The sequence below is a fragment of the Rattus norvegicus genome, chromosome 10 (genome assembly GCF_036323735.1).
Source record: "Rattus norvegicus strain BN/NHsdMcwi chromosome 10, GRCr8, whole genome shotgun sequence".
NCBI classification, from domain to species: Eukaryota; Metazoa; Chordata; class Mammalia; order Rodentia; family Muridae; genus Rattus; species Rattus norvegicus.
The window spans coordinates 60,946,447-60,973,088 of record NC_086028.1 but is presented as its reverse complement, the minus strand read 5'-3'; the positions used below and the strand labels follow the sequence as shown (position 1 = coordinate 60,973,088).

General features: G+C 46.5%; 1 protein-coding gene and 1 pseudogene across 1 annotated transcript in view; one reads left to right on the top strand and one right to left on the bottom strand.

Annotated features, from left to right (window-relative positions):
- Nucleotides 1-3,474: 3,474 nt before the first annotated feature.
- Nucleotides 3,475-26,642, bottom strand: part of Pitpna (phosphatidylinositol transfer protein, alpha) — a 40,565-nt gene continuing 17,397 nt past the window's right edge. The window contains exons 5-12 of the mRNA NM_017231.1: nt 23,324-23,331; nt 22,305-22,379; nt 19,368-19,451; nt 13,198-13,275; nt 12,961-13,071; nt 12,130-12,252; nt 6,362-6,427; nt 3,475-4,083 (exon numbers count right to left, since the gene is read on the bottom strand). Of these exons, the coding sequence (NP_058927.1) occupies nt 6,383-6,427; nt 12,130-12,252; nt 12,961-13,071; nt 13,198-13,275; nt 19,368-19,451; nt 22,305-22,379; nt 23,324-23,331 (524 nt within the window). The 3' untranslated portion in view covers nt 3,475-4,083; nt 6,362-6,382. The remainder of the gene's footprint in view (nt 4,084-6,361; nt 6,428-12,129; nt 12,253-12,960; nt 13,072-13,197; nt 13,276-19,367; nt 19,452-22,304; nt 22,380-23,323; nt 23,332-26,642) is intronic.
- Nucleotides 7,119-7,808, top strand: Gpx4-ps2 (glutathione peroxidase 4, pseudogene 2; annotated as a pseudogene).

Genomic DNA, 26,642 nt, shown 5'->3' with positions numbered 1-26,642 from the left:
CTCTGCTACCAACTCTAACCACCTGAGCTTTACCCCTGGAGGGAAGACAAGAATCACTCAAAGTTGTCCTTTGATTCCTGCATGTAGCCATAAACACAGTAATAAGGAAAACTGAAAGGGCTGAAGAGGGCTCAGAGGTAAAGAGCAGTTACTGATGACTGACTTCGGGTTTGGTTCCCATCACCCACATGGTGGCTCATAACCATTCTAACTCCAGTTGCAAGGAATTACTTTTCCCCTCTGGGTATCAAGCATACCAGTGGAATTAATCTTGCCCACTTGTAGTGAAATTAACAAACCTCGTCTAGTATTCTCTTTTAGGCCAAGCTGTGTGTGTGTGTGTGTGTGTGTGTGTGTGTACACCAGGCCAAGCTGTGTGTGTGTGTGTGTGTGTGTGTGTGTGTGTGTGTGTGTGTACACCAGAGTGCAGGTGACTGTGGAGACTTGAAGCTTCAGATTCCCCTGGAGCTGGAGTTACAGGCAGTTGTAAACTGTGATGTAGGTGGTAGGAACTGAACTCAGGTCCTCTAGAAGAACAGTACATGCTCTTAAGTGCTGAGCCATCTCTCTAGCCCTCAAAGTTTAATTTTTTTTCTTTTTAGAATGCTTTGGGCTTTTTCATTCTTTCTACCCACCCAACCTCTTCACCATGCAGCTGCTCAAAAGGGAGAGTTCTTCCAGGCAGTTGCCAAATTTACATCTTGCTTGTCTTGCTGTTTTTGCCCTGAAAATAATGAAGTATTTTAAGTCCATGACTTAAAGAAAGAAGGAAGGAAGGAAGGAAGGAAGGAAGGAAGGAAGAAAAAGAAAGAAAGAAAGAAAGAAAGAAAGAAAGAAAGAAAGAAAGAAAGAGAGGAAGGAAGGAAGGAAGAAAGAGCGAGCTGGAGAGATGGCTCAGTGGTTAAGAGTGGTTAAACTGTTCTTCCAGAGGTCCTGAGTTCAATTCCCAGCAACCACAAGGTGGCTCACAACCATCTGTAATGGGATCTGATGCCCTCTTCTGGTATGTCTGAAGACAGTGATAGTGTACTCATAAAATAAACAAATCATAATAAATAAGTAAATAAATAAATGTATTACTTAGTAGAGTAAGAGAGACAAAAGCAAAAGTGACTGTTGAGATATGCATTGCTGCATAAGAAAGCTGAACTGACAAGGGACTTTTTTAATGTGACTTTTTTTCATGCCTGTTAGGTAAATACTATCACTGAATTACATTACACCCCCAGCCCGAATCCATACTGGAATTGACTTTTTTGGACAAGGAATACTTTATTTACATAAAATGTCAGAAACACCACTGTATCTTTTCATAATCCTCTCCTGGTAAATAAAGTGGGGAGACATCAGTAGGAACTTTAAGGGTATCTAAGTTGAAAAATGGACATAGGAATATCACCAATAAGCTGGACTCCAAAAAAACTCTGTCTAGGATTTTATTAGACTGCTTTTTTTCCCCAATATACCTGTATTGGAAGATTGAGACAAAAAGGCACAAACTCACATTAAATAAACAGGTAATCTAATTAGTTCTATAAAGTGTAGTCTGTAAAAGAAGTAGCACTAAGAACCAACCCAAGAAAGTCAGAGGTCCCAGCAGGGCCTGTAAAAGGAGAATGTGGAAGGATACACACATGCCCACAACAGTGACCTGTCCTGTCCCTCCCCAGTGTCTCTCCACAAGAAGGCTGGAGCCCAGCAGGCCTTGTGCAGAGGTACTGCTGCTCCCTTTGGGAGTAAGTCAGACCTGGAAATGTAATGGAAGCAGCCAGTCTGAAGAGGCGTGGCACACTTTCAGGATTATCACAAGACTGAGCCTTTCATCACCAGCCCTCTGAGTGCTAGTCAATTTTGGGGGGAGGTAAAGGAAGGGGAGAAGTTAAAAGCCAACATGTGCCCAGCAGCAACACCAGCCATGGGGCTGGAACAGACAGGGATATCCCTCCTTTGTGTTTATGTAGGCAGGAGCCCTAGATCCAGGCTGGTCTCAGGAAATTGTAGTTCGGATCATTTGGATGCTTTCAAACATGGGCAACAGCAGGGGCACAGGCAGGTAAGAGCAGGCCTGGACTGAGGCTGATGTGACTGATATGTATGGATCTCATGAAGTGCTGAAGGAGACAAACATCTTTTGAGCCTCACACCATGTAAACAACTATCTGCTTAGAGTATCAACTTCTCTCAAGATAACTCACATCTGGGCTTCAACTTAGTTACTGAAGGAAAATCTTTAAGCACAAATATGATTTGACAGGTAATACAGAGCTTATATGAGCACATTTATATTTTTCTCCATTAGGAATGCCTGCCTCTTCTCCAACTTTCCCATGCTACTAGCAGGTGATATGCTAATCACCAACCAAGACGCCCCAAGTACATTCCTAAAGACTCCACAAGGTGGGGTTGGGGATTTAGCTCAGTGGTAGAGCGCTTGCCTAGGAAGCGCAAGGCCCTGGGTTCGGTCCCCAGCTCCGAAAAAAAGAACCAAAAAAAGACTCCACAAGGTGAGGAGACTAATACAGAGGAAGGTTTCTGTAAAGGACATCTCCTGGTCTTAAAAGAACCTCAAGGAAGGTCAGAGCTAACCATGCTGAGGGGCCCAAATCTGTCTACCCTTGCTGCAGGAGGACCACAGGGAAGCGTCCAGTCAGGATGTCACAGGTGCAGTCCCTTGAGACACTCACTGCCTTATTGCACTTAGAAATGAGTAAGGCAAACACTGACAAAGACAAGGAGAACGATCCATCCTACTTCTCACTCCCCTAGCAGAGATTTGGTCTCTAACAGGTACCCTGGCTAGCATGGGCTTGGATCACTACACACTGGGCTGACTGAACAAGGCTTGGGAAATGTCAGGTGACACAACTATATCCCACTCTCCCACCAGAAAGGCATACTCAGCTCCTGCCAATCTAGAACTAGGAAGTGCTCTGCAGCTTCTTCTCTCCTGGAGCCTGGGCTTCACCAGCCTCCTGTGGTCAGCGTTCCAGGCTACAGTCACTCACCAGCCTACGGTGTAAGTGTTCTAGGCTACACTCACTGCTTGATTTTGATTGTCTAAGACAGAACTCAGTATGGGGCAGGATGAGCTGAGTTCTTGATCTGCAAATTCCTGTCCAGTAATTAGAGACAGGAAGGTGTATGTTTTGCTAGGGATAAGAGCTTTTTGCATGCTTGTTTTGTGCAGCATGAAAAGACCAGGACTCTTGCACCCTAACCAGCCTCCGAGAGGACAGGGGCCTAAGAAAGCACAGAGAGGGTTATTGCTGAGTGGCAGCACCAGCCCGAAAGGGAAGAGGAGCATGGACAGACAGAGCTCCCCGGGGGTCTGATTGGTGTCTATGGGCCACACTGGACAGTTCTCCAGCTGGGCAGTGGTGGGTTCTCGTAGGCTCTGCAAGGAGATTCAGCGTGGGCAACAGGAGGGCTGAGAAGCCAAGAGTTCTAAAAATATTAACCAGAGATGCAATGACTCGAGTAGGGGTTATTTATTATTTGCTAAATTTTCTTAGACTGGCTGGGCCTTGGGTGCCTTCTTGGTGCTTAGAGCACGCGAACAAGAGGTTACTAGGAGCAGAGGTCAGGGTTCTGAAGCCACATTCCTATTGTGAGGAGCTAGGGTAGGTGTCTCTGTATTTTTAACTCCTCCTCTCTCCCCAAGTGAATATTCAACATTGCCAAAGATCTGCCCAGGAAGCAAAATAGCTCAGCTTATCCCAAGGCTGAAATAAGTGAGCTTAAATAATCACATCACAAAGGCAGCACATTTGAAAGAATGAGAACGTCACTTGGAAATAAAGGGGGAGGGCATACAGAAATGGGTCAGGGCACAATGGAGAGAGGATGAGCTGTAAATACAGCAGCATACACCATATATCTTAGAGGATCAGGCTCCCGCACACACAGGCTTTATAATACCAGACGGTCTATTTGTTCACAATGTTAAAGGGCATCTAGAAATAGCTATAGTAAGGGACTGAAAGTTGCCTGAAGAATGAGCACAGAAAGGCTGCGTCCAAAGATGGCCTGCCACTCAGGAGGGTGGAGCTGCTGGGCCTTCCTGTGGACCACTGTCTTGCAAAACTAGAAGAGAAATAGAAATTATTAAGAAAGCAACGAGGGAAAACACAAGAACACAGTAAATCATGACAAGTGGAGAAATTCCAGGAGGAAGGGTGCCAGTTGGTGGGGGCCTTGGAGAGAGGGTACTAATGTTCTGGCACTGACTACACTGACTACTGGCATCTGCTTAATCCTCCCCTTCCATCTCCCAGAAGCTGCTTAAGAACACGGGTTAGGCTGTGGACACAGTGCTTGCCTAGCTAGCACTCACACAGCCCTGGGTTTGACCCAGCACTGGAAAAAAAGAACCATGAGAAAGCCAAAGAACAAAAAGGTCCTACCTAGGTTTCCTTGGCCTCTTGGTGCTAGAGGGTGCTCTTTGAGCAAATAATTTCCTCGCCACCTAAATGGGGGCAGAGTCAGGTACCTCACTCTGTGCTGCAGGATGAGTCTTCAAGTAAATAGGTTACTCTGTATACTGTATACAAGTACACACTGAAGAAGTGCTAGCTTTGAGAACTAACAGAAGGAGAGGCCTTGGGGAAGAATGACAGGTAAAACAAGGGACACCCAACTTAGCCCTATGACCTGGATAAAAAAGTCTTCCAGCACCTGGAGGATGCTGCCTTTGTTGAAGGCAGAGTTACTTAGTATGCTAGCACCAGGAGGGTATCAGATGTGCTGAGTGCTAAAAGCTGTCCAGCTCCTTTTCCAAGGGATGGTAGAAAATGCCAGTGTTAGGGAGTCAAGAGTTGACACTGGTGTGAGCCTAGGAAGTGCTCTAGCATGCCAGCTTGAAAGAGCTGGTAGCAAGTGAGGAGGAGTGCTTAGTGGCAGTGTACATCACCCCACTGCACACCACCACCTCCACTCTCACACTGCACTCCTCCTCCACTCTCACACTGCACTCCACCTCCACTCTCACACTGCACTCCTCCTCCACTCTCACACTGCACTCCTCCTCCACTCTCACACTGCACTCCACCTCCACTCTCACACTGCACTCCACCTCCACTCTCACACTGCACACCTCCTCCACTCTCACACTGCACTCCTCCTCCACTCTCACACTGCACTCCTCCTCCACTCTCACACTGCACTCCTCCTCCACTCTCACACTGCACTCCTCCTCCACTCTCACACTGCACTCCTCCTCCACTCTCACACTGCACTCCACCTCCACTCCTCACACTGCACTCCTCCTCCACTCTCACACTGCACACCTCCTCCACTCTCACACTGCACACCTCCTCCACTCACACTGCACTCCACCTCCACTCTCACACTGCACTCCTCCTCCACTCTCACACTGCACTCCTCCTCCACTCTCACACTGCACTCCTCCTCCAATCTCACACTGCACACCTCCTCCACTCTCACACTGCAAACCACCTCCACTCTCACACTGCACTCCTCCTCCACTCTCACAATGCACTCCTCCTCCACTCTCACACTGCACTCCTCCTCCACTCTCACACTGCACTCCTCCTCCACTCTCACACTGCACTCCTCCTCCACTCCTCACACTGCACACCTCCTCCACTCTCACACTGCACTCCTCCTCCACTCTCACACTGCACTCCTCCTCCACTCTCACACTGCACTCCTCCTCCACTCTCACACTGCACTCCTCCTCCACTCTCACACTGCACTCCTCCTCCACTCTCACACTGCACTCCTCCTCCACTCTCACACTGCACTCCTCCTCCACTTTCACACTGCACTTCTCCTCCACCCCTCACACTGCACTCCTCCTCCACTCTCACACTGCACTCCTCCTCCACTCTCACACTGCACTCCTCCTCCACTCTCACACTGCACTCCTCCTCCACTCTCACACTGCACTCCTCCTCCACTCTCACACTGCACTCCTCCTCCACTCTCACACTGCACTCCTCCTCCACTTTCACACTGCACTTCTCCTCCACTCCTCACACTGCACTCCACCTCCACTCTCACACTGCACTCCTCCTCCACTCTCACACTGCACACCACCTCCACTCTCACACTGCACTCCTCCTCCACCCCTCACACTGCACATCCACTCCTCACAAGGCACACCTCCTCCACTCATTACCTGCCCATGTCTGTCTGCATGGGCCTCTATAAAAAACACCCCCAAAATAAACAGTGACCATAACTCCTTTCTGTGGAAACCCAGGAACCCCCTCGTTAGCACAGCAGTGACAGTGACTGCTGCTCCTAGAGTACAGGATTAGGAACAAAGTAGATTTTCTCATTCCACAGGGAACTGCTGGCCTTGAGGACCCAAGCCCACTGAGGAAGACTCAGTACATACAGTGCAGAAAGGGCGGTAGCGCTAGTCATCTGCTGTCATTCCTTTCACGGGGTCCTTTTGTCTCATCTGGAACAGAAAAAGCAGAAGGAAATTAAAAGCTTTTGTTGTTGATGGAACTCCACCATGAGTGCATCCGCCTTCTCAATCCTGCCAACAGGGGAGAACATGTGCCTGTGTGCACCACGCAGAAACAACAAGTATGAATAAATGATACCACTTCTCTTCTCTCACAGGTCCTTCAATCCACCACAACGCAAAACTGACCAAGCCTAAGCCCAGGATGCTTTTCTCTCTGCTTTTATTCATTTATTTACTTACTTATGTTTTAATTTCTACTTCATCTATTCATTTATTTTCAAAGCTCAATGACAATTTTATTGGGTTTATGAGAAAAGTACAGCAAGGGTAAACTGGAGATCCTGGCGAACCAGGTGCAGATGGAAAGAGAAACCATGCCTTTTAAAGTTAGGCACAAAATAAAAATAGACTGTATTTTTACTATTTTTAGAATTATTTTTATTTTATATGTATGACTGTTTTGCTTGCTTGTATGTATATACACTATGTGTATACCTGGTGACCACAGAGGCCAGAAGAGATGTTGTTACAGATGGTCCTGAGCTGCCGCGTGGGTGATGGGAATCGAACCTGGGTCCCCTATAAGGTCAACAAGCACCCTAAACCCCTGAGCTATCTCTGTGGTCCCTGAACTGCTTATTAAGACAGGAAAAGACACTGTCAAGAGTGAGAGTGGGACTGAAGCCAGGACTGCTATGCGGGTTCTGGCTCACCTGGCCTGGCAGGCGCCACGTGTGCACCCCCCAGTGACTGGCGCTCTTCACGCTCCATGCATGAGTTCTCAGCCAAGGACATCGAAGCACATGGCTTGCCCGGATAAATAAAGGGGTTTCGTGTGCATCGTCACATCACCAACATGGCCTCACAATGAGGCAAAACTGATGTAAACTACACTCAGCTAGTCGATCTACATGCCTGATTTGCTGTGTGTAGCTTACGAATCTGGGCCTTGCCCTGCAACCAGTTCAGGAGGCAGGAGCCAAGAAGTAATTAAGAAATCAAGGAGTTTGCAGCCAGCTACAATGTCAAGTTTGACATGTACCGTCAAGATCTGTGTAAATGGGGATAATGCCTACCCACTGTGGAAATGGATGAAAGTCCAGCCCAAGGGCAGGGGCATACTGGGAAATGCCATCAAATGGAACTTTATCCCTACAAGTGTGTGCTACTGCACCAAGGCCCCCTGCCCTGTGACCCCTGGAGCTTTCCACCCTAGCACTCAGGATGGACTGCCTGAAAACCGGCCCACTGGTGGTGCAGTCCTGAGGACCTGGCATGCATCCCCACCAGAGGAAGGTCCACAGACGCCTGTGGCCCTGGGGCTCAAGTTTCACCTTGGCTGCCTTGTGGGAATAAAATGTAGAAATGTCCAAAAAAAAAAAAAAAAAGGAGAGTGAAAGTGGGCTGCGGAATTGGCCCCCAGAGACTGTACTTCATAGTGTATGTGGAGTGGGGAGCGGAGCATATGCATGTCATAGTACACATGTTGAGGTCAGAGGGCAACTTGCAGGAGTAGGTTTTCTCCTTTCACTTCTATTTGGACTCTAGGGATCGACTCAGTCACCAGCCCCGCTATCTCTGTTTCTATTTCTGGCTTAGCCGTTAAGAGTACTTGTTGCTCTTGGCAGAGGATCAACTCCCAACAACCACGTGGCAGCTTTTAACCCTGTGTGCTTGTGGTGCACATACATACATGCAGGTAAAACACTCAAGAGACAAAAAAAGTCAATCTAAAGAAACCTTTTTTAAAAAAAAGATGCAATTTCCTATCAAAGAATGTGGCCATTTCCCTTCCTGTCAAGGGACAAGGGATGCTACTGAGATAATCCACTGTTTCACTGTTGGAAGCTCATAGTAGAACGTGCTAAGAGTGTTTATTCCTGTCTCTTGAGGCCTATGATATGAAGGGCTTTGCTTTCTTCTCTCTTGTCTTTTGAGACAGGCTGTCACTGCAACCCTGGCAGATCTAGAACTCTCCATGTAAAACCACCAATGGTACATGCCTTAATCCCAGCACCACAGGGAACCTGAAGCCTGCAGACCCTGTTTCTGGGGAGGAGACTCATATGACTGGAGACTTGGGTCACTTCAAACTTGTTATGATTCTGATTACCCTGTCTCCCAGCTCAGAGTTTTACTATTATTCTCCTTCATTTTCCCAAATGTCAGGGTTACAGGCATGTCTTTCAGTTTTTGTTTGACACTTAACCATCGCAATCATCCTGAGAAATTATACTGTATTAAAAACAAAACTACGACTGTGTTTTAATACATTAGCCAGTATTCCAGATGGTCTGCTCTGGGACAGACCTCTGTTAGGTCAGAGGAAATCAAAATGAGAGCTTGTCTCTGAGGATGTTATGGGAATCTTTTAAAAGTGTAAACTCCGGGGCTGGAGAGATGGCTCAGTGGTTAAGAGCACTGACTGCTCTTCCAGAGGTCCTGAGTTCAAATCCCAGCAACCACATGGTGGCTCACAACCATCTGTAATGGGATCCAGTGCCCTCTTCTGGTGTGTCTGTGGATAGCTAGAGTGTACTCATATAAAAATAAATAAATAAATCTTTAAAAAAAAAAGTGTAAACTCCATGTGCACATGTGTGTGTGTGTGTCTGTGTCGTGGCTCAGAGTTGGATCGGAGGATGCCTTGTGAGAGTCAGTTCTCTCCAGGTAGATCCCATGACGAAACTTCAGTCATCAGGCTAGCAGCAGGTGCCTTTACTTATTTCACAGGCCCAAAGTGTCAGAGTGTGTGTTCTCCTTTGTCTGTCCCAGCAACTGAGCTCAGTACAGAATGGCTTCTCCTATTAGCTTAACCTTCAAAATGCAAATCCACCATAGCTCAAAACTGTGAACTCCAGATGTGTCTGTTAAATACTACAGAGATCTGTGTAACGTCTGGTAACCTGTCCAGACTTCAAGACCTAAACTCAACTCTAATAGAGAGCTGGCAGTCAGAAAGTCTACTCTCAGAAGCAAAAAATAACCCTCTCACCCAAGGCCACGCCCATCAAGATCAGCTACCAGCAGCCTCCTGGGAGTGGCATGTGTCAGACAGCTTTTCAGCTAACCACACAGGGCCAGCTGCAGAAGGAACAGGTGGGAGAGGGACCAGACCCACAGTAGGAAAGAAAATACTACAGAATCTTCTTCCTCTTTTTCTTCCTTTTTTTTTTTTTCTTTTTGAGACGTCTCTTAGACCTCAATCTGTCTGTACCAGGTTGGCCTTGAACTCAGAGATCAGCCTACCTCTGCCTCCCAAGTGCTGGGATTAAAGGTGTGTGCCACCACGGCCTGGCTGATACTACAGAATCTTTTTTTTTTAATTAATTATTATATATAAGTACACTGTAGCTGTCTTTAGACACACCAGAAAATCTCATTACAGATAGTTGTGAGCTACCATGCGGTTGCTGGGATTTGAACTTAGGACCTTTTCAAGAGCAGATAGTACCACTGAGCCATCTCTCCAGCCCGATACTACATAATCTTAATCAGAAAATCAAAATCGGGGTTGGGGATTTAGCTCAGTGGTAGAGCGCTTGCCTAGCAAGCGCAAGACCCTGGGTTCGGTCCCCAGCTCTGAAAAAAAAAAAAAATCAAAATCAAAAGTTTTTTGGATTAGGGATGTAGCTCAGCTGGAAGAGTGTCTGCCCAGGATGCACGCAGCTCTGGACTTGATCCTCAGCACCGCAGTGGGCAGAATGGTGCATGCCTATCATCCCAGCACTCAGAAAGCAAAGGCGGGGAGACTGAAAACTCAAGGTGACCTCTGGCTACATGAGTCTGAGGTTAGACTGGACTATTACCCTGTCTTTTTTAAAAACAACAAAAACTAAAAACTCTTTTTAAAGCTTTGTGTATATAGTATTAAAAAACTCAGTATTGTGCCTGCTAGACACTTAATGCTTTACCACCAAACCATATCCCAGCCCAGTGACTATATTTTTAGACAAGCCAGAAACAGAGGCCAGGGATTGAATTAGCACATGAAGGCCTGTATGGTTGCTAGAGGTTAAAGCATACTCCACAATGACATGGACTTGGTCTTTTTCTTCCATTACAAGTTAGTTTTAAAATTCTAATTCCAAAGAGGTCCCTTGCAGTCACAATTCCCTGGTGGACAATGAGCATCTGTCTAAGCTACTGGCACAACTGTCCTGTACATACAGGAGGGTCACTGCAAGCAGGGGTGGGCACATGTTAAAAGCAAAGCCCTAATTCTAAGGACTATCAAGTTTGGGCATAAGGAAGGGAAATCCCCAAGATTGTTTGGAGACTTTCCTCCAGAACTACAGCAACTTATTTATCCATTTACTTACTGGTGCTGTGCTTAAACCCAGAACCCTCCTCACCCGTGCTAACAGCTGCACAGAACGAAGAGCTGTGAGTGTTTCAGGATACTCAACTACTTTATGCTGGCCTTGGCGGGCAGAGTCCCCGTTAAACCCCGATTACAATCCTCCTGCTGCTCCTCAAACTTTTGCAGGGAGCAGGGGAGTGTCAGGACTAGGAGGACGAGAAGAGTCAAGTCTCTTCCACACAAACAGAATCAGCAATGTGACTTAGGTCTACAACTTCTGGAGGATCCTTTGTAAAGAATCAGGTGCTGTGCTCTAAATCCTGCCACTCGCCTGTTAGAGGCAGCTGAATGAATAACCAAGACATCCGCCTTCAGCAGGAACTAACTTGCACACCACTTAGTGGTGAGTCAGCCCAGGAAGAATGTCATCCCAGAAGGTAGAAACAGTTCCCTGGGAGGCTCTGGGAAGAAGGACTCTCGCCCAGGTTCTGCCCTAACCCAGCACTGAAGTACAAACGTCTGTGTGCTGTGCACCTCGGCAACTAACTGAGGCAGGCTCGGCTGGAAAGCACATCCTCTGCTGGACACTCTGACATGCCTTAAAGATACGGAGCTTCCTGCCGTAGGCTTGCCACGGGCATGTAGGGCAGAGTAACACAAGGGATCAAGAAAGCACCGGCCCTGTACACTGTCACCTGCAGCGGCAGTGCTGAGCTTCGCCCACTTCAGCTGAAGAAGCCTCTCAGCTTATGAACAAGAGCAGAAAAAGGGTGCCTGGTGGTTTTCACTGAGCATCCCCCTAAATGGGTCTCTGAGGAAAGACTATTCCTTAAATAAAACAAGAGTGCTGGGTCGTCAGGCTCTCAGAGAGCAGACTGCTCTCCTCCTGGGATCAATGCCAAGCTCCAAACCAAAAAATCTAAACAAACAAACAAACAAACAAACAAACAAACAAAATCTTCTCACCTGCAAAATTAGCTTGAGACAACCACACAGAACACAGGGGGCTTCTGCATGTACTGTGGCTGTCCTCGCTAGGTAATGTGGGTGATCAACTGAACCTGCCTGGCCCCACGGTCACCTCAAGTTCCACAGCCTGGCACCATCCCCCACCCTGACTGAAGAGTCACTGTAGCGGGTGTACTCACTTGGCATCAGGTACAGACTACCATATTTGTCTCTGTGCCTGTGCCAAGACCTCAGCCACACTGTATTCCCGAGTACAGACTGTTCTCCTTATAGTTCCCATACTGCCTGGGAGTACACAACAGAGCTGGGCTTGTTCTTAGAACAACAGGCTGACGGTGCCCTCAGATGTGCCCAGGTGCCAGTCTCCTTGACAGTCGGCCACACACCTAAGAGCCCAGCCCCCTGGCATCTGGCTCACCTCATCCAGCTGTCTCTTCGTCTCTTCTTCCATCCTCCGAATGTCATCCATAGTCAGATCAACCCATTTATCAAGCCAACAGAACAGCTGCCTGTGAAAGTTTGTAAACAGACGCTTCTCTTGCTGTGAGGAGGAGGGAAGCAAGTCAGAGAGCGGAGACGGAAAGCCCTTTGGCATCCCCCGAGTATCCACAGTTTACTGGGTGGAGGGGAAGAGGGAGGCCTGCCTGCCTGCCTGCCTCATCTGGAGCTGTGACACAGGTCAGTGACCTTTGCCTTCATGTTTCTGGCAGGTAAGTGTTCCAGTAAGAATGGCCATCCACCTTACAGCCGAGCCCTCTGACCCCAACACTACCAAGACAGGCTGCTCATGGGATCTGGCCAAGCCACGGCCCCTAATAACTGCCACATTTTCTATAGTCTTCGCTGCCTAATGATGGGTTATGACTAGCCAGCAGCTATAAAATGTGGCACAAAAGTGTGATTCTAACACATGTGAGAATGAAGAGGCTTAAGTCTGGCCATTTCTGTAACCTGGGACACTGGGAGTTTGGCTCACAGTGCCTCTGCCTTCTGACTTGAAAAGAGAAACTTGTTTTATGTGCAGTTCAAGCACAGCAAAGCCTTTCCTGTTTGTCTTCTTTCACCTCTGTTTCTTTCCTTGTCACATGTGCTGCCCGTAGAGGGACAGCATTAAAATGTAGAACACCATGTGCAAGGGAGGAGCTAGCAAATCGAACCCAAGACTCCAATGCTAGCAACTGAGAAACAGGTCAGGGTCCAATTGGTCCTGAACACAGACACATGGAAAGGTCTCAGCCTGCAAACTTACCTTATGTATAAAGTTTTCCACTTTGTTCTGCAAGCCCCACCACTTGAACTTGACAGTAACCAGTTTGTATGCACACATATATGGGCAGTCCTTCTGATTGACAAGTTCTTGCTGCAGTAGAAAATACCCAGAAGCAGGTTGATCTCAGGCTGTCCAAACCCCATTCACACCCTCCTCCAAAAGGAGAGGCCCACCCATAATATGTCTGGCCCCTTGGTGGTAAGGTGTGAACTGTACCTTCCAATTCGGGCCCAATGGTCCTCGTCCTGTTTTGATAGATTTAAATTTTGCTGGGTCTTCCTCTGCCTTGTAATCCTGAAAATAGTAGGAATGGGGTTGGAAGAGAGAATGAGGGAGGGGGAAAGGGAGGTGAGGATGAGGAAGTGGCAGTTTTCATGAGAGGGCATTTCATACCAGCTCTTTCTGGCTTGTTGTGCTGTGAAACAGGGTCTTTCTGTGTAACCCTGGCTGCCCTGCACCAGCTCACTACGTGGACCAAGCTGAATACCATGCCCAGCCACAGTAGTTCTTGAAGTTGCTGGAGTGGAGTATGGGAAAATGTTATAGGCAAGATAAGGAACTGTCTGCTAGATAGTTCCTTTTTTTGTTTTGTTTTCCAAGACATACAGGTATATGTAAACCTGGCCATTTTGGAACTCATTTGGTAGACCAGGCTGGCCTTAAACTCAAGATACCTGACTGCCTCTGCCTCCTGCATGCTGGGATTAAAGGAGTGTGTGTGTGCGCGCACGCACGCACGCACGCACACACACAATCTTTAAAAAAAGAAAAGAGAAGAAAATGTCTCCATAAGATTGGACTGTAGATAAGCCTGTAGGGCATTTTCTTAATTAGAGACTGGTAGGGGAGGGCCCAGCCCATTGTGGGCGGTACTATCCCTAGACTGGTGGTTCAAGAAGCACCGTCCACAGCCTCTGTATCCTCCCTGCCTCCATGTCCCTGCTCTGCTTCCCTGGATGATGGGCTGTGATGTGGAAGCATAAGTAGAATAAGCCCTTTCCCCTGCTTTGGTCATGGCGTCTCATCACAGCAAACGTAACCCTCAAACAAGCAGGGTACCAGGAGAGTGGGACTGTGAGAGGCCTGGCCACGTGTTTTGGGGAGGGACTAGAAAAGCCGCTGAGTGTTGAGACCTCAATGGGCTGTTCTGCAAGAGCTTGGAGCTAAGAATGCTCAGGGCAAGGCAGAAAATAGGGGCCTGGCTTATAAGATTCAGAGGGGAGTTTCGGACTCCTTTGGGCATTTGTTACTTTTACCTAAGATGCTATGAGGTCAGCTGGGGCTGAAGAATCAGCTGTGATTAACAAAGACCAGAACCATTACAGTGAAACTTTGCTTTACTTCGATAATTAAAGTTGGGAGGCTGTAGCTGAGGAATTAGCATTGATTAAGAAGAGACCAGTATCACGGAGGTGAAATCTTCTGGAAGCGTTTCATGAGAGTCAGTACACAGAAGCTACATTCCAAACATGGACAAGGTCATTCCTTGCACTGCCAGTCAAACGGTAGTGTAAGACATGCCCAGGTGGTACTGGTGTTGAAGACATGAAGAAGGGTCATGGACAGCAGCTGAGGCTGGGCTGTGCGAGGCCAGGATAGGCTGACTACTGGTGAAGGTACAGCCTCAGAGGCAGTTGTAGGCAAAGGACTGATGGGGTTATTCAGAAAGTTGAGGCTTGGCACCAAGAAAAGAGCCTAGGAGAGGCTATTGGTGAGAATGTAGCCCAGTTGCAGCAGAGACCCCAGTACTTTGGAGATGCCAGCCACGGAATGATCACCGAGAACAGCAGCAGCAGTGGAGTGGGTCAGCCAGGGCCTGGAGTTCAAGCTATGTGTGCTGCCGAGCTGGAGAAGGGGCCACACCCTCCGGAGGAGCCCAGATCATGAGTGGACTGCAGACATCCGACACTGTGTTACTAGCATGGTTGGGAGTTTTGCTTTGATCTGATGGTGAGTGTGCCCTGGTTCTTCTCTTTTGAAGTAAGAAAATATTTAATTTATTTTGATTTTTAGAGAAGCCCACAATTGAGAGATTTCAACCTTAAAAAGAGATTTTGGATTTTTAAAGAGACTAAATATTTTAAAGGGACTGAACTTTTAATGTGTTTAAATTTGTATACTGTGGAACTTTATTTGTTATTTGTTTTTAATTCATCTTGGGGATGAATAAGAAAGGAAATATTGGGGGTTGGGGATTTAGCTCAGTGGTAGAGCGCTTGCCTAGGAAGCGCAAGGCCCTGGGTTCGGTCCCCAGCTCCGAAAAAAAGAACAAAAAAAAAAAAGAAAGGAAATATTGTAGTTTAATGGTAAAGTGTTTATGTATCAAGATGACAAGGAAGGGGTCAATAGTGCTGGACAGTTTTATACTAGCTTAACACAAGCTAAAGTCATCTAAGAGGCGAGACCTTTAATTTAAAAAATGCTTCCACAAGACTGGGCTGTAGGTGATCCTATAGGCATTTTCTTAATTAGTGGCTGGTGGGAGAAGGCCTAGCTCACTGTGTGTGGTGTCTTTCCTGTGCTAGTGATCCTGGTTTCTCTAAGAAAGCAGGCTGAGCAAGCCATAGGAGCAAGCCAGTAAGTAAGCAGCACTCCTCCATGGCGTCTGCACCAGCTCCTGCCTCCAGGTTCCTGCCCTATTTGAGTTCCTTCCTGGCTTCCTTCAGTGATGGAATATGATGTGGGTGTGTAAGCCAGACAGACCCTTTCCTCTTTGTGTGATCATTGCGATAGTGACCCTGAGACAAACTGGTTATACTTAGTCTGTGTGATTTTCTCTGCCAGGCTTTGTTTGCAGTTTTGTCAGTATTAAAGTGTCAGCAGATTGTCTGAGGAAGCATGTATTTCCAGTGTTAACAACAGATTATCCAACTTAAGAATGCATCCAAATTCCTAGAAAAGACTTCTAAAATACAGATTTCTGGGCCGTCCTACCTAAACCCGGAGACAAAATATCTTCAGTTGAGGACAATATGAACTTTTCTTTCAAATGTATTTTATAGCTGGGAGGTGGTGATACATGCCTTTCATCCCAGCACTTGGGATACAGAGGCAGGTGGATCACTGAGTTCGAGGCCAGACTAGTCTACAAAGTGAGTTCCAAGATACCTAGAGCTATACAGAGTCCCTATCTTGAAAAACAAAAAATGACTCTGAGGCTTGAAGATGCTCTGGAGCTGGAGTTACAGGCTCTCTGTAAGCGCAGGCACACTTAGCTGTTGAAGCACACCTCCTCCCTTTCCTTACGTTCTTTTTTGTGAATGCTTATTTGTGAGTGTGTATCTGAACACACGTAGGTAGGTGGCAGTTCAAGTTGAGGACAGAAGACAGCTTTCATTTTTTTTTTTTAAAGATTGATTTATTATATATGAGTACACTATAGCTGTCTTCAGGCACACTGGAAGAGGGCATCAGATCTCAGTACAGATGGTTGTGAGCCACCATGTGGTTGCTGGGATTTGAACTCAGGATCTGTGGAAGAGTAGTCAGTGCTCTTAACCACTTAGCCATCTCTCCAACCCCAGAAGACAGCTTTCAAGAAATGGTTTTTCCTCTCTCTTCTCAAAAAAGATTTATTTATGTATATAAATGCTCTATCTGCATGGTAGAAGAGGGAATCAGATCCCATTACAGATGATTGTAAGCTACCATGTGGGTGCTGGAAATCGAACTCAGAACCTCTGGAAGAACAGCCAGTGCTCTTTACTGCTAAGACATCTCTCCAGCCTGGGCATCTTTCTTGAATGAGCCACAGGATCAGTGAATCCTGTAGGAGGTACAGTAGCCATGCTCCCTGATGCATTTGGTCAATGCTCACCACCCAGGCTAGTTCCAGAGATCAAACCCAGATCCTCTGGCTCAGCAAATTCACCTGCTGAGCCACCTTGACAGCCTGGATTTTTTATTGTAGCCCAAAGTGACCTGGAACTTGTGACTTTGAACCTGCCTCGGCCATCTAAGCACTGGGACTAGCAGCATGAGCCACCGTATCTTGTGGTTTTTCTTTTTAAACATTTTAGGTAGCTGGGCACAATGGAACAAGTCTGTATTCCCAGCACCTGAGATGTGGAGACAGGAGGACCAGGAGTTGCTTCAGATGACTCTAATACACAGCCAGAGCTGAGAACAACTGGTCATCATCCTTACAATCTCCTAGCTTAAGCTCCTGGTTAAACAGCATCAGTACCACAGCTGACACTCCTTTAAGGAAGCCCTCACACCTCCACTCTGGATGCATTGCTTCCTTCCCAAGTGCCTTTCTCTTAGTCCCTGTAGTAAAAGTCTATATTAAAACCTCTTTTAATAAACTCTAACTGCTTCATAAAGTAAAAATTAAAAAACAGTCTTGAGATGGACAGCAAGTAAAAGTGCTTGCGGTTGGTCAAGCCTGATGGTGTGAGCTCATCCTGGGAACCCACTCAGGAAGGAGAGAACTCACTCCACGAGGCTGCCTGACTTACACACACCTGCTGTTTGACCAGCAGTCAATAAGCACATATAATAAGTAAATACATGACAAATTTAAAAATAAAAACAATTACCGAAGGTGTTCTATGTTAATAACCTCTTAGGTATTACTGGGCAGGCATCATCTATCTATCTACCCACCTATCTAGTTTAGATTTACTTTTGTTGTTTTTTTTTTTTTTTTTTAAGACAGGGTTTCTCTGTGTAGACAGGACTGGCCTCACACTCACAGAGATCCACCTGCCTCAGCCTCCTGAGTGCTGGGACTAAAGGTGTGTGCCACCACACCTGGCCTACATTATTATTATTTTCTAATCTTCCACCACTCAGACAACAGATGAAGAGCTACTCAAAGACCCAGTTCTTGCTACTCTTCTGCTTGTGAAACATATCCACAAATTCTGTTTGAGAAACTCGCCTAGCTGTGCATTTATGATGTATTGTGATGTATACATACTTTGCTATGGATACTGTATTTCAGTAAAAAGGTCGTTTTGTTTTTTGAAAGTTTTACTTTAAGCCCAAGCTGGCCTTGAACATAATTGTTTTGCTTCATACTTGTGGGTAATGGAACCCTAGGTGTGCACCAATAAAAATATCTCAGTCATAGCTGGAGAAATGGCTCAGTGGATAGAAGTTTTTACCATGCAAACCTTATAACCTGAGTCTAATCCCTGTAACCCACAGTGGAGAAAGAGAATCATCTCAAATCTCTGTACTTGGACTGCACATATGTGCATCATATACAGACAGAAGCAAAATAAATAAAATTCAAAGCCAGTGAGATGGCTCAGCTGGTAAAGGTCCTTGCTACATAAGCATAGGGACCTAAATTTGAGTCTACAGTGGAAAAAGAAAAGAAGTGACTCCATCCAGTTGTCATCTGACGGCTCCATCATGGATGTGTATGTATGTAAGTGTTTGCAAGTGTGTGCATGTGTGAATGTGGAGGTCAGAAGACAACACGGAATCCCGTCTCTCCTTCACCATGTGAGTAGCAGGGATCAAACTCAGGTTGTTAGGCTTGATGACATGTGCTTTAACCATTGAGCCCATCTTGCTGGTCCAGGAAACTTGAAAATATATATACATATATACAGTATATGAATTTTACCTACATGCATGTGTGTCATGTGCATGCAATGCATATGGCTTTCAACCTAGGTCCTCTGCAAGAGCAGTAAGTGTACTTAACCCTTAGTCATCTTCTCAGCCCTATGAACCAGGGAACTCTTTTTTTTTTTTTTTTCCGGAGCTGGGGACCGAACCCAGGGCCTTGCGCTTGCTAGGCAAGCGCTCTACCGCTGAGCTAAATCCCCAACCCGAACCAGGGAACTCTTAACATTACCTTAGAAATAGCCATGTCCGGAAACTTAGTGAGACCTGGTCTTAAAAAGTAAAACTGTTATCTGGAGCTGGGCGGTAGTGGCCATGCCTTTAATCCCAAGTCTCAGGAGGCAGAGGCAGGTGGATCTGTATGAGTTTGGGGCCAACCTGGTCTTCAGAGTGAGTTCCAGGACAGCCAGGCTCCACAGTAAAACTGTCTAAAAAAAACTAAAAAGATACCAGGTATGGTGGTGTGCAACTTTAATCTCAATAGAGGCAGATTGATCTCTATGAACCACACCAACACAGGGAGACCCGGCCTCAAAGAGGGGGTTGGGGAGGGGTGTGCTGGGCATGTAGTTGAGGGGGGTTGGGGAGTGGCATGCTGGGCATGTAGTTGAAAGGCAGAGTGGGTCTCTAGCATGTAGGAGGCCCTGGGCTTAACCACTAGTACCATAAAAGCAGTAACAACAACAAGACAAGGGATGCACACCAGAAAGGACTTCCCTCGGAGCCAAGTTGGGTAAGGCTCTCAGTCTCTTTAACATTTACAAGCCACTTCAGCACCCCCACATCTTTTAAGGAGTTCCTACCTTGCTAAGTACTTGGCTTCGATCAGCGATGTCTATATATATAGCTTCCACATGTTTCCATGCCTCAGGCTCCAGTTTATGCACCTACAAGAAAATGAGAGAGCACTTGTTATGCCTGTGCAGTTCTGCTAAAGCGTTCTTTATCTGAAAGCGACTCTGGTGAGATATTCTTACTAGTAAAGACTTTTACAACAGTTACACATCCACCATCAGAAGCTCCAAGTGAGCTGTCATGATACCACAAGGGGAAAATTTCACATGTGATCTCATATGACCAGTTATAGTTTAACACAGGCAGGCTAAAACTGCCATGTAAAATGCCTTCAAGCTGTGTACAGAAAGTATATAAAGGGGTTGGGGATTTAGCTCAGTGGTAGAGCGCTTGCCTAGCAAGCGCAAGGCCCTGGGTTCGGTCCCCAGCTCCGAAAAAAAGAAAAAAAAAAGAAAAAAGAAAGTATATAAAACACGAATGAATTTATATTTTGATCCCTTCTTCAATATATTTTGTAATTTGCATACATTCCTATACAAACATTCCAAATCTAATGGCTGAGATACTTCTGGCCCCAACATTTCAGAGAAGAGCTTCTTAGCCTCACAGTTGGGGTACAGTTCTTCAAAGGCGCTGGAGATCTGTCCTTAGACTAAGGTCATTTCAGCAGGCCCTGCCTAGCACCTGCCCCTGGCTGAGGACTATCCATGGACTCGCTGCCTTTCCACACAGTTAGTGTGCAAAAGGCTAGACAGAGTAAAACCACCTCTGGCTCATCCCCCAAGCCTGACTCTGACCCCAGGAGCAGAAGATGTGGTCTGTGTGTAGATTTTCCTTTAATGCTGACAGTAGCCTGGAGCTCATCATGGACATCAAACTAGCATCAAACTCCACAGTTCTGCCTGTCTCTGCCTCCTGGGTCCTGTGCCCAGCTGTACCTTTCTTTTTAAATTTCTTTTTCAAAATTTTGGACATATTCATTTTTTTTTAAGATTTATTCATTTATTATATATAAGTACACTGTTGCTGTCTTAAGACACACCAGAAGAGGGCATCAGATCTCTTTACAGATGGTTGTGAGCCACCATGTGGTTGCTGGGAATTGAACCTCTGGAAGAGTAGTCGGGTGCTCTTAACCACTGAGCCATCTCTCCAGCCCGGACATATTCATTTAACCACCCTTAACACCCTACTTTGAGATTATTCCTTCCTTTTTCCTCAACCGGTTCAGTTTGTACTACCCAACTAATCTTGGCGGTGGGACCTGCCCTAGTGTATGGTCAACTTACCAGGGGTTACATCTTTAAAGAAAACTGACTCTCTGGAAAAGCTATTCTTGGTTGTCAATTTGACTACATCTGGAATTAACTAAAACCCAAATGGCTGGGTACACATGTGTAGGATATTTCTTAAATCATTTGAAGTGCAAAGTTCCACCTTGAATGTGGGTCACTGCATTCATGGACTTTACATTGTACACAGCCATTGTTGGACTAGCTGAATCACTGCCTGTAAGCCACTGTAATAAACCCCTTCCCCTTCTGTCTAGATTCATTTTCTTCTGTTCCTCTACAGAACCCTGATTAATATCCTCTCCTTTCAGCAGCAATCAAATGCCAATCGCTACTCAGTTAGTGGAGGGATGTTTGTGTTTGGTTTTCAAGACGTGAGACCAGGCTGGCCTCAAATTCAGAGCTCTGACTGCTTCTGGTCCTGTGTGCTGGAATTAAAGGTGTGCACCATCAAGTCTGGCTGGTGGTGGGAGTTTGAGTGCCCACCTGGAGGGTGGGCTTCTGGCTGGCTGGAGCTTTCACAGATCTTGTGCATAGTATCAAAAATTATGTGGGTTCATAAGTGCATCTCCCTGCTGTGTCTGGGAAACACTGTTACCGACCACGTTAGGCTCTTACAATCCTTCTGCAAAGCTCACTGGGCCTTAGTGGGGATGTGATGTGAAAGCCCCACTCGTGTGAGCCTGTTAAGGCAGCTGTGATAGGAAAAGCTTCTCTGAAGAGGGCTGAGAGACGCCAATCTGTGGGAATAGCAGTAAGTTATAGGAGTCATTTCATACCATGTCCACTTAGCAGAGTAATAGGACTAGATTGTCCCGGGGCCTGTGACCTGTGCAGCTGTCAACCTAGCCCTCTAATATCCTGCTTTTACACTGAACAATACATGAAGGATTGTTCTCTTCAGTTCCCTCTTAGTTTTGTTTGGAAACAGTGTCTCATTCTTTTTTTTTTTTTTTTTTTTTTTGGTTCTTTTTTTCGGAGCTGGGGACTGAACCCAGGGCCTTGCGCTTCCTAGGCAAGCGCTCTACCACTGAGCTAAATCCCCAACCCCTGTGTCTCATTCTATAGCCCTGGCTGTCCCTGAACTCACAATCTAGACCACACTGACCTCAAACTCAAGAGATCCGCTTGCCTCTGTCCTCAGAGTAGAAAAACTGAAGGTGTGCATCATCACACCCAGTTCCCTCGGCTTTTTAATGGCTGCATAGTATGCTACTGTTTGGCTGCACAATTTATTGGTATCCCACTGACTGGGTCTATTTTGTTGGGATTTGTGGTGAATCTCCTTGTATATGTTGCTTCACACAAGGAAGAACATTTTTGAACATGCATAGGTATAATTAAGGGAACATGAGCATACTTTGAGTTTGGAGAAGTACCACAACTATGATGCTTTAAAGACATCGTTCCTGGGTATCCAAAACTACATTTTAGACTAATCCCTGCTCTATAAGAAAGCCTAGCAAAGAATCTTAGAGATGACATTTTGCAAACCGACGACAGGAAACTACATTATAGGACAGACTAGAGAGGCAGCCTTCCTAGCCAGGCAGAAGAGAAGCACAGAAAGGACCCTGTGCAGGGAGGGAGGCAGAGGCTATAGGTAGAGCCTGGAGAGATCATCTCCCTGGGCTGCTGCGAGGTGATACTTACATTCTCCTGGGTGCCAAGGTCTGGCTTGTGCCAGGTTTCAATTTTAATGAGAAAGTCTTCCTTCATGTACTCATTCTGGAAGAGGGAAAGCACACCTCAGTAACTGATGATGTCAGACGAGAACTACCCCTCCCATTACTGGGGATCATGCAGCCCTGGAGTTGTGAGGCTCCAGCTTGATAATAACAGCTGCCTCGTCTGGGTGTCCACAGTGCTACATCTGCTTCAGGCATACCCTCACCCTTAGTTTACAGAGAAGGAAAAGTGAAGTTCACAAAATCTAGGTGACCTTTTCACAGCTAGGCCAAACCCCACCTTTGTCCGAGTTTAGAATTTAGTATTTAACCACAGGATGCAAATATAATCAACAGCCCACAAAGTCTCCTAGCTGAAGAAAGGTTAAAGTCTTAGAGCTGGCCCCTTTCCCTGTAATGAGTCTGTTGCTGAGGCTTCTGCTAATTTTGTCTCCTTCCCTTTTGTGCTTTTGAAAAATTATAACACCTGTTTAAAAATTTTAGTAAAAAGAGCTACATGAAGGAGTAAGAGAGCCCACTGTTGCCTCAGCAGGATTAGTCCCCTGGCAGGGACAAGCATCTGGGAGATTACAGTGAAGAACAAGGGCTTGTGGGGCATGGGGCTGCTTCTAGAAGAGTAAGCTTTTTGCCGACGGTCAGTGCTCACTGAGGTCAACGGATGCCCAAATGGGAGAGGGAGAGGAAAAACTTCAGTATAGCCCTGGGCAGGCCTGGCCTGAGGAGACAAAGGGGACCACAATCCACTCTGTATCTCTGAGATCCAGAGTCAGGTCTTATCTGGCAAATCCACTCATCAGTACAGTTTAAAGCCAGCAAGTAAGGTCCTCACTAGACTCAAACACTTGAGCCTCAACAGCCCCAACAAGACCCACGGGGACAAGAGAAGAGCCAGACATCTAGTGCAGGTTCACTTTTATTTCTCCATTTCGATAAACCATCTGTAACTTCAATCTTCATACCCCAACCCCTGCAGAAAATACTTACTGTAATAACTGCTCCAAGGCAAGGACATGGCAAAAAAAGAAAGAAAAGGGAGATTAATGGATATAAATAGACTATGAAGAGCAGTCTTCTCCATTCCCCTGTGGCTCCCTCCATAGGAAAGCCTCGGTGCACCAACACCCCTTTCCCCCAGTTCACTCAAAGCCCTCAGGAACCAAACCTGGGAGTAATTAAAATGGTGCCCATCTGGGCGTCTTAGAATTCTCTGATTGAACAAGGAAAGGGATGGTCTCTTATCAGCTGAGGCCCTGAGGCCCAAAACTCTCCCTTGAGAGAACCACTGGGTGGGGAGGTGGGTATCCCCTCAGAGGCGCAGAGCAGGGTACTCTGAGCCAGGCTGTCTTTCTGATAGAGACAGTCTTCCACACACTGTAACCAGACCTTGTATGCTCTACACTGCTGCCGCTGTATGTAATGGGATCCCTCGGAAAGCACAGGTCAATTATTTATCAGAGAAAATGACTGCAGCTTCCATGTCACTGGGGAAGAGCCCAGCTCTTCTCCTGACAACTCAGTTCACTCTGTACCCTGCCCCTGTGCTATCCCCCATTTCTGGTAATGCATACTGCTGTGTGTGGAGTATACAGAAGGCCAACAAACTCCATCACTGCAAAATCCCAATCAAAAGCAACAATAAAGAGGTAAAGCTAACTAACACCACTCCAATGGCTGATGAGTGCCGACAGGCCAAAACATTGCCAGCCATCTTCCCCAAGCCCAGCCAGAGACACTGGAAACAGCACGTTAGGACTAGGTGGGCAACTCCCTTATTAGCACTTTGAGAAAGTCATGTTGGCACAAGAGAAGTGATGGGTAAACTATGCATCCAAAGATGCCAGCCTGGCAGAGATTCTGTTGCACTGTCATAGACAGCAGCTTCAGGCTAGCCTGGTGTTATGACCCTGGCCATCAAGCTTCTCCAGTCAGCTACCATATTTGGACTCCACATCCTCTAAGACACTGTCTCCTAGTTTGGCCGCAATAGGACACACGATCTGCTCCCTTCCCTGCGCTGAAGTTTTCACCATTACACTGTTATTCTAGTTTACCTTCAGTCCCCATAGTGGGAGATTCCCAAGGAAACGAATGTCCTGATGTGATCGGTAAATGGGAGTATCTGGTTTGTAATTCAGAATTTGACATTTGAGGTCTTTCCATGTTAGTATGTGAGCCACAGAGAAATGGACCCACTGAATTCTGAAAACACTGGGTCTCTGAAGCCAGTGGAGTGAGGACCCCGCTCTTGGCCTATAGTATTGACTCTGGTGACTAACTTCCCTTAAATTTTCTCCAACCCCACATTCCCTTCTAAACATCGTTGTATCCATAGCAACCACAAAGGGCTTTCCTAACAAGAATAATAGTGTACTTTATCGTAGAGAGTGTTTTCGAGATGGAGTCTTGCTATGCACCCCACGCTATCCTTGAAGTTGTGATCCTCCTGCCTCAGCTTCCTAAATATTAGATTATAAGAATTTACCACTATGTCCAGTCTCTTAATATGGTATTTTAAAACCCTGACTTAATGGTATTGTCTCAGCTGAGGGTTAAAGTTCAAGGGAGGAGTCCAGGAACGAGATATTTCTCCTCTTCCCATTTTCATTTATTGGCCTGCCCTGTCAACTTCAGGAGAGAAATAAAGAGAACAGAAAAACTTCATGATGAACAGAGCTTACCACATCTGTTTCACTGCCCCAGAATAAAGCAGGAGTCTTCCAAAGGCAGGGGTGGGAGACTCCACACTCCTTATCCACCTCTCCTGAACCTGATGGACTTAGGCCAAACTGAAATATCACCGTACTGGTGACCTCTGTCATTGACCTCCAGGGAAGGTCAGAAAGAAGCCTTCCTCACCTGTTCTGTCTGTCATTTAAAAGAAGAGGTAAAAGATGAACAGACCCAGGATCCAGCATGGCCCTCTGTAGGAGTGGATTCCACTTGTAAGCTGGCAGCTACTAGGAAGGTACCCTCTCCTCCCCCATCCACTGCCACTTCTCCTCTTCATGTAGGACTTAGAAATTTTATTTTTCTTTCTTTTGTCAAGAATCCACGTGTGGGGGCTGGGGATTTAGCTCAGTGGTAGAGCACTTGCCTAGCAAGCGCAAGGCCCTGGGTTCGGTCCCCAGCTCCGGAAAAAAAAAAAAAGAATCCACGTGTGAACTACCATTTACTATGTAGAAAACCGCCATGCCAACTTCAGCACATCCTCCCAAGAGTTACACAGCAGACAGTGGCATCCCTAGTTGGCACAGGTGTGCACCCAGAAACCATGCTAAGTTTGCCTCAAGCTAAGGTTCTTACAGCTCATGCTCTACAAGATTCTCAGGCATGAAGGAATGCCACCTTTGTCCCTACACCAGACACACCCTGCCACATTTGCTGTCTCTTTTTCATTTGCAGTGCTACAGAGCAAGCCCAGGACCTCAGGCTAGGTAAGCGCTTTATCACTCAACTACAGGGGAGGAACGGGGACAGGAAGGGTTGTGGTTAAGAAGGGTCTTTCTACATAAACAGGTTGATCTTTTTTTTTTTTTTCTTTTTTTCAGAGCTGGGGACCGAACCCAGGGCCTTGCGCTTGCTAGGCAAGTGCTCTACCGCTGAGCTAAATCCCCAACCCCAACAGGTTGGTCTTTAATTCACCTGCCTGTTTCCCAGGTTCTAGGATGGCAGGAGTGTGCCACCCCACCTGGCTCTTGCACAGTTATTCACAATAATGAAAACAAGCTCAGCACGGTGCTACAGACCTGTTATTATCATTATCATTATTTTTTTTTCAGCACCTACAAGGTGGAAGCCAGGACTTCAGCAGTTCAAGGCCAGTCCCAAGAGGTAAGGCCAGCCTGGGCTATTTAAACCCTAGTTCCCTCCCCCCCCCCCTCACAGAGAGAGAGAGAGAGAGACAGAGACAGAGACAGAGAGACAGAGAGAGACAGAGACAGAGACAGAGAGACAAAGAGAGCAGGTAACACCTTCCTGTCCAGTGTGTAGAGAGTAGTAAAATTTGCATTTTCAGTTATAGCAATAAACCTGTCCAGAGCCTAGATCCTATCATTGATTGTGTATCTCCTGATACAAGGTCCTTGAACTTGTATAGGGGCATGGAAGACTAGAGAGAGCAGTCATTCCCAAAGTCCACAAGATAAGAACACACTTGGGTCACATAAGGATCATATGCCTATCAAATACAATCTAGGGAATGAATAGAGAATAGCCAGTGACTTGGTACAGGTTAGCGGAGCCAGACTGCCTGTACCAACAAATGAAGGCTAGCAAGAGGAATGAACACCAACCTTGGAGGTGG